We start from the raw sequence: 14,262 nt of genomic DNA on the forward strand, positions 1-14,262 counted from the left end.
TATATATATATATATATATATATATATATATATATATATATATATATATATATATATATATATATATATATATATAAATAAAATTACACATATATAAAAAATCTGACTAGTACATAAACAATCTGAGCATATAAATAGATAATAGATTAAATAAAAAAATGACTCAATAATATTAAATAATAAGGATGAAATAATATTTGTGTGTTATGTATTTTTATGCTGACTATTGAGTCGTTAGTTTAGCAACACCAGTCACTTGCAAGGTTTGATTTCAGTCAGGATGAAAAACAGCAGAATTACTGGAATATGTTCTTAATACAGTTTGAAAATACTAATAAGGTCAAGCTAAACTGCTTTACTCACAAACCGTGACCTTTCAACTTTCTCTTTGAAGAGACTTTATAACAGGCCTGTTGTGAATAGCAGCTCTAATGAGCATTAACCTGTTTTGTCGTGATCAGCAGTTTTTGTTTACTCGCAGATAAACTTTATTTATTCAGACCAACAACTGAATCAGCAATTTTCCATCTTATTCTTAAAGCGTAAGTAAAAACCGGGACATTTGACCAAAAATTGACCAAAATCTCATCACAATATAGTTGTTTTCCCTGGAAATTCAGCATTAGATTTAACCATCATGATAATCATGCCTATATTTTTGGATAATACAGTCAATTAAACACTTGAAAATCAATTAAATTTCATTTATTCTCTGATTTGCAACTTGATGGATGCAAACCAAAAGATGTTATGTTTCATAACAAATATGTAATACTTTTAACAGAGTAAAAACAGCTTCACATTTTTAAAAACAAAAGTCAATCGTTACAATCATGAAAGAATGGCTGTTTTTTGGACAATACAGCAAATTAAATACTTCAAAAATGATTTTTCAAAAGATACGATTATTCATATACACAAATATCTGATATGTCTGACATCAGTGTTATTTTTAATATTATTTATTTACTGTTATAGTATTTATTGATATTTTGAATGAGCTAATATTTTTTATATTTTAGTTTTGTCATTTTTATTAGTTTATTTGTTCTTTCATTATATAAATAACTACTAAATATATTCTAAATGCAAATTGTAGCATTGGTATTACTTTTAATATAATTAATTTAAATAATAATAGAATTATAAATATAATAACTAAATAACTATAATTATAAATAATAAATGTGTGTGTGTGTGTGTGCATGACACTATTTCTATTGACACTTTCTAATTGCAAAAAAAAAACACTTAATAAATATTATTTAATTACTTATAATACTAATGCCAATACTAATATACTTATATAACATTTATATGTATAAATATTTATAAAATTTTTCTGGACTCTGTCTGCTACATTTTGTGCATGCTGCAATCAATTATGGGGTTGCATGATTCCAAAATAAATAAATAGGTGGTCATGTTGAATTTGTGCCAAACTGTTTTTTTTTTAATAATTCATCAAAAAATTCCAGTCTACAAGTGCTGTTTACTTGGCTCACATTATTATTACATGTTTTCTAATAGAAGTCTACATGAAACTCAAATCAGTCCTTTCTTAATACATGTTCCTGATCTTAATTGGAACAGTTTATCATCGCATGTTATTCCAAATTATTAAAAAATGTCTTTGTAAATCACAATATAGTAAATTGGTCAGTCTATACATTCATGGCATCACAAATTCATCTTTTTAATTTCTGATGGATTTTCACATTAAAGTGACATGTGAATATGTTTCAGCTAGAGTTGCTTTGGATTTAACAGCTTGCAGCTCAATTTCCCAAGAAACATACAAAACTAAACCTTGAACGTATTGTAAGTCACTTTTCTGATGAGAGTTTCTGCCAAATGCACAAATCTAGTAACTTTGAGGTTTTTCACAATTCATAATGATGTGATTTTCAACACCGATATAAAGTATGAAGTCCCAGCGGGACTGTACTTCAGGCCTGTGTCGCAGAGGAACCTCTTCAACGAGATGTGTTTGACGTGGCTCAAAGACCAAACCTGCAGATTCTGCTTCCATTTTAACTTCAGAATTAATAATACAATTTATGTGATGAACCACAACCGCACAGAAAACACACACATCATGCCGAGACGTGAGCACTTGTTTGTATGTGTGCTAGAACTCAAGCCTAACCCACTCTGACTCAGCTCCATTAAACCCATGTGAGCGCTGGTTATTAGGACCATAATGACTTTTCCATGAATTTTGGGACAATATTCATGACCTAATGTTCCATTATTTTACAATCAGAATAAAAAATCTGTTCAAATTATCATAGCATATTCCAACTAAAATTAATGACTATTAATGCTAATAGTTTGCTTTATATTTTAGTAATAAGTAGCCTACAAGCTGCAACTGTCCACACAGAGAACATATCACATCACTGAATATTATCATTTATTTAACTCCGTTAAATGCAGGATTTGAATTTGGTTTGGAAACGGACTCCTGGTTAACATGTATTAATGGGTCATGTTTAGTCACTATTCAGTGTGGAATTTTTCTACAATATTCACTCATGACAGTAAAATAGGGCATTCTAAGTCAATCTACTGCAGTATTTCCTCTCTCAGTCAGTAGAAAATGTGGTTAACACACAGTCATGCATGAAAAAAATAAATACCATCATATACCATGAAACCGGTATAATTTAGAAAAATACTGTGATATAAATTTTTGGTCATACCGCCCAGCACTACTTTCTAGATATATTTATCATGTCTGTGAGGCAAGTATTTGCTGAGTTTCCGTTTATTTTTGTGAAGCGCTCCTGTTCAGAGAGCGCTGTCCTGTTTTTTTTATTAAAATATCCAAAAACCACTAGAACAGTGTTATATATTTTGCTGACTTGTGTACTTACATCATCCCAAATGTTTCGAAGAATGTTTAAATCCAGAGAAATAAGCTATTTTAACTAGTGACACGGACCGTGTCCATAGTGTCATTGTGTCGCCTGCCAATGACGTCATAACCCCTCGATTTTCTCGAAACACCAAAGACGCTTTAATATGTTGTGCGTTTTATTACGACCGGTGACGACTGCACAGAGTAACATTATAACAGAATGTTCAAATGTATCTAGTATGATAAAACAGCGCTGCTTTACCCCACATACGCACGACCGAAGGAGCGGAAGCGGTCGACTGTGGCATATTAAAAGCTCCGCTGCTTTCGAGCCGTGTGTCGCGCTCGTTCAGCGGCCTCGTTTCGCTTCAACGGCTTTCAGCCTCACCCTGCTTCATTCTACTACGTTAATAAATCATTAGCTCATCCATGAACATGATTTCTGCCCAAGTCCAGTCGGATTGAATTCGGCTGTGGGGATGAAGACGACAACTCCCACGATTCCACACTCAGTCACAGCGTCATCAAACTACACCTTTGTCTCTTTGTTTATTTTGAATATGCGCCCTTTAGCGGCGAAAAATTACATATTGTGCCTTTAATCTGGAAATTGGTATGATGAAATAAAGATTAATTTGATAGTTTAAAAAAAAAAATTGGAACTAGATGCAAACAAAAAGATTATTACTACTGCATCTAATATATGTATATATATTTTAAGTCTGTGATTTTGTTTTGTGGTTTTTAGCTGTTTTTTTCACTTTATACACACCATTTCATACAAAAACTAGTATAAGAATATACATCAGATGGTTAAAAGCGTAACTGTTATCATACCGTGAAGGGAAGTCGGTCATGAAGAGCTCGGGCACCAGCTCCTGTAGAGGGACGGGCTGTTTGGGGTGGTTGGGGCAGCTGATGTGCTCCTTGTCTACGGCTGCCAGCACGCAGTCCTCCATGTTGAAGTAGTGGACAGTGCTGTGGTTGGAGCTGGACAGAGGCAGCGGGTCGGACAGCCGGGGTCCAGAGCTGCAGTACGGACAGGGCGCATACTGCTCAATGAGACGAGAGCCGTCGCTCTCACTGCCCGTCAGTGCTGGACCGGGAGAGAGCAGCATGTGCATGTTAATCATAAACGTCTGTACACGGATGTTCATCTTTACATAAAAAGACATTAATCAAGGCTTAATGAAAATGGCGAAAATGGCGAAAGATTTAAAAACTGAACTGAATCCACTTTTTCTGCAATAGCTGTTCGGCTGAAATGATGGTTCCTCTAAATAGAATAGAATAGAATACATATAGACAGACAAATACATGAATACAGTGTTGTCAAAAGGCTGAAAAATATACAACAACAATAAAAAAAGCACTTTCTGAGCAAATAGATATTGAGCTGTATATTCAGTGTTGTCAAATCACTAATTTAAGTCATTTCTGCGCAAATGAATAACTAAGATGAATATCGAGTGCTGAAAAATAATATAAATAAGAGAATAACAATAAACAATTAAAAACAAATAAATATACATAAATCACCCTTTTAAGCCACTCCTTAACAAATACATACATATCGAACTGTATATTGTGTTGTCAAAAAGGCTGAAAAATACATCTATAATAATAATAAACAATTAAAAATAAATAAGTAAATAAATAAATAAACCACATTTTTAAATAATTTCAAGTATAATATTAGGAACATTAAATCATCTTGGAGATAGTTTCATTGTCTGTCGTAACCGAATGCGATGCGCAGTTCGAACGCTGAATGGAGGATGACAGACAGCCGCAGCAGAGAGATAAGTTATGTGAACTTGGCTTAAATATTCATCTGTACCTCACATTAAACTGTGCAGCGGCTTCAGAACACTTGGGAGTATAGTGCATTACGATGTTTTTGTGGCTTTCATGGGGCTTAACAATAACACAGAATAGTGTATGAACAATATCGGATTTGGATCGGTCTCGTCTGACCGATACCCCAGAAAATGCCAGTATCGGAGCCGATACCGATACTGAATATCGGATCAGCGCACCCCTAGTTCAGTGTTGTCAAAAGGCTGAAAAATCTCATGATTAGAACATGCATACAATCAGCATCACATGCATGTTAATAATAATCTCACAAAGCAGTGAGTTTGTTTACCCACAAACATTTGAGCTGAGTGTCACATGTGTAACGGCTGAATGGAGCAGGTGTGTGCTGATGCGTCTGCTGTAATTAACAGGCTTTATGAGGACTAATGAATCAATCAGTGCTGCTGTATAAACTACAGTCTGACTCATGAGGCCATCTATAGAGTTCAGCGTGTGTTTGTGCTGCACCTGTGTTGCTGACTGACAGCATGTTAATACTGCAAAGCGGCTCTGCACTGACACACAGCAAACTCCCAAAGTGCAACATTAACACCGCACAGAAACAAACAGCAGCATGTCCACATTAATACCCTATGGTGATGGTTTGTCAAGATATTATCACTTTGACACCCTCTTTATGACACGATTTTAATCATTTTGTTTTCTGTTGGACCTCCAGCTTATGACTACAAGTGTTATTTTAGTAGCATTGACATACTATTGTAGTTTTTTTCATCTTTTTTTTTTAGTTAATGTTTTAGTAATTTTGTTGTGTATTTTGGTCATTTTTAATCGTTTTTTAAATTTATTTATGTCTTTTTTATTCATTTTTATTTAAGTTTTAGTTATTTTAGTATATCAGGTAACAAACCTGGTGTAAATAAATTAAACAATATTAAACTAAATTAAATGAGAAATTTTGCCTTGCCTAGTTAACATTTTAATTTCAAGCAACACTTTTTTTGTTTGTTTATATATATATATATACATACATACAGTGGTGTGAAAAAGTGTTGGCCCCCCTCCTGATCTTATTTTTTTGCACGTTTGTCACACTTTAATGTTTCAGATCATCAAACAAATTTAAATATTAGTCAAAGATAACACAAGTGAACACAACATGCAGTTTTTAAATGAAGGTTTTTCAATTGGATAACTTTAAAGGTGATTTTCTCAATATTTTGATTTTTTTTGCACCCTCAGATTCCAGATTTTCAAATAGTTGTATCTAACAAACCATACATCAATGGAAAGCTTATTTATTCAGCTTTCAGATTATGTATAAATCTCTATTTTGAAAAATTTACCCTTATGACTGATTTTGTGGTCCAGGATCACATTTTTCACACTTGTTTTGCAGCAAATAGCTTATATAAGCTTATATAACATCTTATAAGTTGATTTTGAAGAACATGCATTGCAAAAGTTAGCTCTCACCACTCCAGTCGTTCATAAGCACCATGCCAAAGATGTGCTCGTGAGCCTTCTCCACTGGTTTATTCAGCTTTCAGATGATGTATAAATCTCAATTTTGAAAAATTGACACTTAAGACTGGTTTTGTGGTCCAGGGTCACATATATGTATATACATATACATACATATATATATATACATATATAGACACACACAACTATAAAACAAATAGTTAAGGCTCTAAATTCCCCATTTGAAGATGTCTAAATGCCAAAAAAAAAATGTGATGCACATTCTGTAATAATGTTGCAAGTTGCAATGTAAATAGCCCACAGCTATGCATGGAAGAATACTCACACGCAAGAATACTATACATGGAAGAATTATTAATAAAAGTAATCTCTGTCTGTGTTATATCCTATTGCTGCTGCTGCCATTTTATACATTTATGCATTTTGCAGGTGCTTTGCTCCAAAGTAACTTGCACTGCATTGAAGGTAAATGTTTGATCAGTTCATGCATTCACTGGGAACGTCTGCATTACACCCACAAATCCAAGCTACTGTACAGACCTGTGCACGAGATTTAATACATCAGAGATCTGTAGTGATTCAGAATAATATCTAGAGGTGTCCTCACCAGGAAACCACTGCTCTATGAGAGCGTTAACGTGATCCGTGATGAAAGCCATCGCTGAGAAATCCCTCGTCTCCGACTGGCAGATAATCTTGATGCCTCCGCTTTTCTTTTTCTTCCAGTTCAGGTCAGACGACTCGACGCTGTGGACGAGAAACTGTGTCAGTTTTTTCTTGTTATTATAGTTTTTAGTAATATTTGAATTCATTTTATTTTTACATTTTCAGTTTTCATTTTAAATTTTAGTAATTTTGTTAAGTGCTTTTTTAATCTATTCAGTTATTTTTATTTATTTTTAAATGGGTTATTATTATTATTATTATTAACCATAAATTAATTCATTAATTTGTTTATTTTTCAGTCTTTTGACAAGACTCAATAAAAATATTTATGTATTTTCTCAGAAAATGGCATACAATAGTAATTAATTTATATTTATAAATTACTACTGTTCATCATCAATTATTATTGTTCATTATTATTGCTTATTAATTGTTTATTTAGTAATAATTTTTTATTATTGTTGTTGTTGTTGAAAACTGATCGCCAAATGAACCAAATGATTTGTGACTTTTGGTGCTGCTAATGGTTCTGTTTATGGTTCAAAGATTGATCTATTATCACAAATAACAGTAAGACGACAAATTGTCTACACACCTAAGGCATAAGATAACTTGTTTTCTTATAAACAAACAACTTATAAACAAATTTTTAAAACATGTACCTTTTGCAGAGGAGGCAATCCCATAATGCTTTGCAGCAAACTCTCTGCAAACTCGCAGCAAAACATGTGTCCAAATGCTGGATACAGTTATATTATTTATATACTATTACTCTATTTTTTTATATTTTGAATTAGCTTCTTTTTTTTTTTTTAGTTTTCATCTTAATTTAAGTCAAAGTATTAGTAAATATGTTGTGCTTTTGTCATTTTTATTACTTATTTATATTTTGTTTATATTTAACTTTATTTTTATTTGTTTTACAAAATTTTACTTTACTACTTTTATTATTTTATTTCAGCTAGCTGTCAAAGCATCATCTCTATTTTTCATTTAAATAGAAGTTTTTCATTAATATTTTTTATATAAAAATAACAAAAACACAGTTTTAGCTAACACTAACAACACTGGGTGAAACCCTCTGGGCCTCTTCGGCCATTTTTGACCGAAAAATTTTATATTTTGAAATTTTAAAAATCAGAATGAGATGACACTTGGTGACTTTTGTTGCATTAGCTATGTGAACACACAAAAATCATGGAAATGATTTGGATATGTTAAAGGGTCAAAAAAAAAAAAAAGTCACACTTGGCTCCTTCCTGGTCAAAAATGACCGACATAGGAAATGAATGGGAAATACTAAAAAATACAACTCGGGAGAATCTTTTGGTGGTACAAGCTACAAATCAGCCACTGTGCAGAAAAAAAGTGCACAGCAATAAAGGGTTGACACTCTAAAATATAAAGAGTGAAAAATAGACCCCACATACAATGTTTGATTGTAATCATAATGCAAAACCTGATATTTATCGAACCAAAAATATCTAAACCTTGACAGAGTAGTCTTTTTGAATGTCTAAATATATATCTAAAAGCAAAACCTAATAAAATGAAGAAAGTATGTCTAAAAAACAATGGGAATCCATTTATAGAATAATAATAATTAAATAAATAAAAATATATGAATTCTTGTGGGGAATATCTTGCATAATATCTTAAAATCCACTCAAAATTCTAAATAATAATAAAAAAAATATTATTGAACTAAAATTTATTAAACTGATTTTCTTGAAAAAAAAAAAAATGTTAAATTTCAAGGCTTGTGCGCGAAGGAGCCAAGTGTGACTCCCAAACGAAGAGGACCAGAGGGTTAAGAAGTAAGAGAAATGTTGATAAATATATTCATTCATTAAATACCAACATTTCTCAAAAATAAAAACAAACCCTTTCTAACCTCAGATATCCGCCATCAAAGGTGACTAGCAGCCCTTCTTTCCAGTAGATGGTCTGACTGCGCCGGACACGGAAGGTGCTGCAGCGATTGCGCTGCTGGTTCCCCGCAAAGCTGTAGATCACCGTACTGCGGCTCCTCTGGTTCTTTGTGGGCTTTTTGGTCTCAAATGCCTATTACGAAAAATCACAAAGACAGTCATCAGAATCAGTTGACTGAAACAAGACCGAAATGTGAACATCGATCGGCTTCAACGACACTTTCACCTGAGAACTTGTCATGTAAGGAATAAATAAAAATACAGCTGCAAGTAGCAGCTACATGGCCAAACTCCAATGGGATACTGAATGATTGAGCAGATTTGTCTGGTTTATAACTTTTGACCAGTAGGTGACACTAGAAATGTGCACGATGTTCTCAGGGCAATGTGGCGTTGATACAAAGAAAAACTGCGTGTCAATACGCAAAAGCTTTGCCAAGGTAATGACTCACTTCCTGTTTGGTGTCTTCGCCAGCAAAACTGTTAAGGCTTTTCTGGAGAATAAAATCCAGTAATTGTATTTGTGTGGTTTTGTCTTTGTCTGTGTCTGACCTGAACCAATTTTGGTGAAGATTCAACCAACACTGAAAGAGGAAAAGCGAAACAAACAAAACCATATGCAAAACTGGTCCAAAATAGCACAAAGTGGGACCTCAGAAATACATGTAGTTTTTGCGTCTTTTGCACTCTGGCCAATAGGTGGCGCTGTCACCAAAACTGGGCTTGTACAATGATTAGGGCTGCAACAACTAATCGATAAAATCGATTATTATCGATAATGAAAATCATTGACAACGATTCTCATTATCGATTAGTTGGGTCTGCCCACAGTGCATGTCCAACTTCAGCCGGTCGTGTCAAATTACAGCACTGAATTACGCATTTCTATGGACAAAATACATCTAAAAATAGTGGAGGAAACAGAATGAGATGTTACGTGATCCAAGCTGCCCAAAACATGAGAATTCTTTATTTTAAGCTTTAAGCTAATGCATTAGCGTAATGGCTAGCCCTGTCAGGCACTTTGACAGATGATGTGTGTGCGTCCTCAGCGCAAATACTTTCAGTTAACGGTCATATCCTTATGTATAAATGTCACAAATTCACGCGAGCGTTTCCATTTTTGCATAAACGTCCGTCCTGACAGTCTGTGTTAAGTTTTAATCTTTACGTGCATGCTCATCAGACAGACGGAAAACAGAGACAATTAATAATCAGCGCAAAAACATTCATTGAAAATTAAATCGAGGTTTAAAGGTCAACATGCATTGCGAGTATTTTATGAGAGTAGCAACAGTAAGGGGATAACGGCGTGTAATTGTCTGAATATAAATATCAGACTCTTCATAACCAGAAATGACAGTAAGACGGTCAAAGTGAACGTGTGTTCCTGCAGAGCATTACTCTTACCTATTGGTTACAACTGAGTTTGTGATTTTATTCGTCTTTATTATCTTTATTATCATTTTAATGCAGAGTTTTAAACTATATTCACCATATACAAAGCTTAAATTTATTTTTAAAAATGATGTAAGGTTTTTAACAAATGATGGTTTGTGCCACTGCTGCTCTAAACTAACAGTACTGGTGATTACCAAAATCATTTTTTAGCTTTCTGTATGGGTTAGTCCTCCAATATGTGTAAGCTCTTTAGTAACAGGCTGTTTCTAATACTATAACATAGGCCTAATTATTGCTGTTATCTATGAAAGAAAGGCAGAGAGCTTTATAGTGTTTTTTTTCAGATACCCAATTACAGTCAAAAAGTACTTAATGCCAGCAAGAATGCAAGCTGTTATGAAGGGCATAGGAGGCCATTTTTCTTATATGAATACATACTATTTAGTTATTTAAGTTTATTTGCCCAATAGATGACAATAACATTATTTGATTTAAACAATTTTGACAGATTCCTAAAATGTGTTTTCTCTTTATTATGGCAGGTGGCCTAATAAAATGTTAAGCACTGTATGTTTTCATAGCATTCAGTTGGCACGTTTGTTTGAAGGACATTGGGCAGAATGTGGAATAGTGTGTTTTTTTGTCAATAAAATAAAAAAAAAATTTTTTACCGATAAATCGAAACAATTATCGACCAACTAATCGATTATCAAAATAATCATTAGTTGCAGCCCTAACAATGATTCATAGCCAGTTTCATTTCAACAGCCAAAGCTGCAAAGATACCATCTCACTTCCTGAAAGGCATCCTGTCGTTGAATTCATTGAAGGATTAATATAATATAATATAATATACAGTCATATTAAATATCACAAAATATGTTGATTTTTATTTATAATATAATATAATATAATAGTCACACTAAATATCACAAAAATATGTCTTGTTGATTTTTTATTTATAATATAATAAACAGTCATACTATTATGACTATTATTTTATACTTGTATTATATCATTAATATTATTTATTGAAAAATAAAAAATATGTTGTATAATAAAATACAGTATAACACAACACAATATAATGATTAGTCATATTGTCATAATTATATGTCATAACATTTTGTTTAATATTTATCACCATTAACAAAAATAATAATTATAATAATTGAATATAATATAATATAGAATTTTTATAGTCGTACTATAAAACCTTGTTGTTATAATTTTTTTTCTTAAATAAAAAAAAATATATATTTATTTTGTTAAATAACCACACAAATAAATAACCAAAACAAACAAACAAACAAACGAATAAATAAGATCCGAAAAATGGCTATAATATATAAGATTTTCCCCAAACAGCCCTATGCATTACAAAATTTTGCACAGGGCTATTTGGGGGAAATTAGATTGCAAAAGCTTGCAAAGCGTCTTACCATGCGGTTTCACGGGCTGCTGTAGACTCCCAGCCTGAAGCATTGTCAGCATGTGGCCTCTAATTCTACGCTTGCAATGACTGCAATTCTGACTTTATTGCTCTGTTAGGTTGTCATCTCAGGGTGTGTGTTTACCTGCACGTCCATCTGGTTTAAACTGATTAGCATCCTGGCTATAAAACGCTCCCAGAATCCCGCAGGAACGAAGCTCATCTTGAAATGCCGCTGGATGGCATTGTTGCTCTGGTGCCGAAAGCCGTGGATGTCCAGGGCAGGTTTGGGGGGCAAAAGGTGGGGCAACAGATAACTATGAAGAGAAGAAAGAACTAATGATCAAATAGTCTACTAATAAATACAACAAAAATAATTAAATAAATTTAATACACAAATTAAATAAAATGCAATACTGATACATATTAAAATACATACTAAAGTTAAGATGAACATTTTATACATGTATTACCATGTATTACCATTTTTGCCATTATGTTCACAAATATGCATTATTCATGTTGCACATAGATACATAAATAAATATTTCATATAGGTTAAAATATATATTATGTTAGGAACCATATAAATATATATATATAAAAAATTATATACACACACACACACACACACATATATATATATATATATATATATATATATATATTTTTTTTTTTTTAAACTATACAATATTTCATATAGGTTAAAATATATATTAAGTTAAGAGCCATATAAATATAAATCAAATATATATATTTTTTTACTATATATTTTAACATTAATACATAATCTAATCAAATAAAAACTCAATACTTAATTATTTTCACAATAAAATATGCAATACTCATCTGCAGAAAATCAATCAATCAAATCAATCAGCATTATTTTCACAATAAGTCACTATTTAGTTTAGAAGGAGAAATATAAATTTTGGCATAATTGTTACACAATAACTGCTGACCAACCAACTGACAGACAGCTAGATAGACATACTTCATATAGATCAAGATTAGTGCTGTCAAAAGATTAATCGCGATTAATCTCATCCAAAATAAAAGTTTTTGTTTACATAATATACGTGTGCGTGCTGTGTGTATTTATTATGTATATATAAATAGACACACATGCATGTATATATTTAAGAAAAATATGTTATGTTTATATATTAAATATATATATACACACACATATACATAAAATAAATTATGTGAATATAAAATGTATACATATAAATACATTTAAATATTTTCAAATACATGCAAATACTGTATATTTTGGATGCGATTAATCGTTTGACAGCACTAATTAAGTAATATACTGACGTTACAAAGAACAGAAAGCCGTAGTTTATACCTGCTGCTGGCGACTGGTAGAGCGATCTCAAACTTGGCCAGGAACTGGAAGTACTGTTCTTCTGTTTGCTGGGTGAAGCCGGTGCCCACCAGCAGCATGCGCAGGTCCTCGGCCTTGATGACCCCGTTACGGGCGACGGAGCGCGAGCCCCTCAGGTTGATGATCCGCTCCAAACACTCGGACAGCCACACGGCGTCCAGGAAGTAGAGCTTACACAGGCCATGACTGGTGTCGGAGAAATGCAGTATAGTGCCGGTCTCGATGAGGAAACTGATCGCTGTGTGATTCACAAACAAACAGCTCATCCCACTGAATCCTGTTCCACTTGGAAATACATCAGATTACAGCCACTTTAATGTGAGGAACTGTGAATGAAATAGACTAGGTATGCACAGATATAGAAAATAATCAATGATTACATAATTAAAGTAATGGGTGATTTAAAAAAACAACAACAACTGTATTTAAAGACTGAAGCTGCGTCCCAAATGATGCACTATACACTGTGCACTCATACACTATGTACTTATGCACTATGTACTCAACCATGTAGTGTATGAATTTTATAAGGTTATTTTGTCATTAATAATCAGAGTCTGATAGCCCCTCCCCTTATGAACGTAATTAAAGCTGCGACAGTTGAGTGCATTAAGTGTCCAACATTCCACACTTCATTTTTTCGGTTATTTAATGGCATCATCCGGGTATTTAAAGTGCACTTTTTCTTTTTGGAATTTTCAGTGTGAACGCACTACTCGCACTATTTATACTACAAAACGTCATAGAATAGTGTATTCAATTTGGGATGCACCTCTAGATTTCTACTTGCTTTGAAATTTATAAATTACATTAGATATTAAAACATTATAATGTAAAGTAAAGGTGTTGTGTTTATAAAAACATAAATTTAAAAATCTTTCAATTTGAATAAGACAAAATATTAGCTTTTCTCTTTTAGCCTAATGGGGTCAATACAATACAAAAATCATTACATTTTTTTCAAGTAATTAAGTAAATAATTAAATTAATTAATTTAATAATAATTTAAAAATAAAATAAAATTCAATACTTCATACATATATATTATATATATACATACATGCATACATACATATAACACACACAAATTTAAGGGGGTCTGAATACTTTCCGTACCCACTGTATATAACCCTATTAAACAAACAAAAAACAAATAAATAAATAACTCAGTATAGTTTAAAATAAATATTAAAGTTAAGAACAAAAATAAAAATGTATCTTAAAAATGTGTATTAGTAAAACATATTATGAATATATATTAAAACATTAT

General features: G+C 32.3%; 1 protein-coding gene across 1 annotated transcript in view; it reads right to left on the reverse strand.

Moving 5' to 3' along the window:
* Positions 1-14,262, reverse strand: part of lrrk1 (leucine-rich repeat kinase 1) — a 101,207-nt gene that overhangs the window by 45,709 nt on the left and 41,236 nt on the right. The window contains exons 18-22 of the mRNA XM_016248046.1: positions 12,954-13,230; positions 11,745-11,916; positions 8,730-8,899; positions 6,777-6,916; positions 3,701-3,959 (exon numbers count right to left, since the gene is read on the reverse strand). Coding sequence (XP_016103532.1) covers positions 3,701-3,959; positions 6,777-6,916; positions 8,730-8,899; positions 11,745-11,916; positions 12,954-13,230 — 1,018 coding nt within the window. The remainder of the gene's footprint in view (positions 1-3,700; positions 3,960-6,776; positions 6,917-8,729; positions 8,900-11,744; positions 11,917-12,953; positions 13,231-14,262) is intronic.

The sequence above is a fragment of the Sinocyclocheilus grahami genome, unplaced genomic scaffold (genome assembly GCF_001515645.1).
Source record: "Sinocyclocheilus grahami isolate Dianchi unplaced genomic scaffold, SAMN03320097.WGS_v1.1 scaffold24.1, whole genome shotgun sequence".
NCBI classification, from domain to species: Eukaryota; Metazoa; Chordata; class Actinopteri; order Cypriniformes; family Cyprinidae; genus Sinocyclocheilus; species Sinocyclocheilus grahami.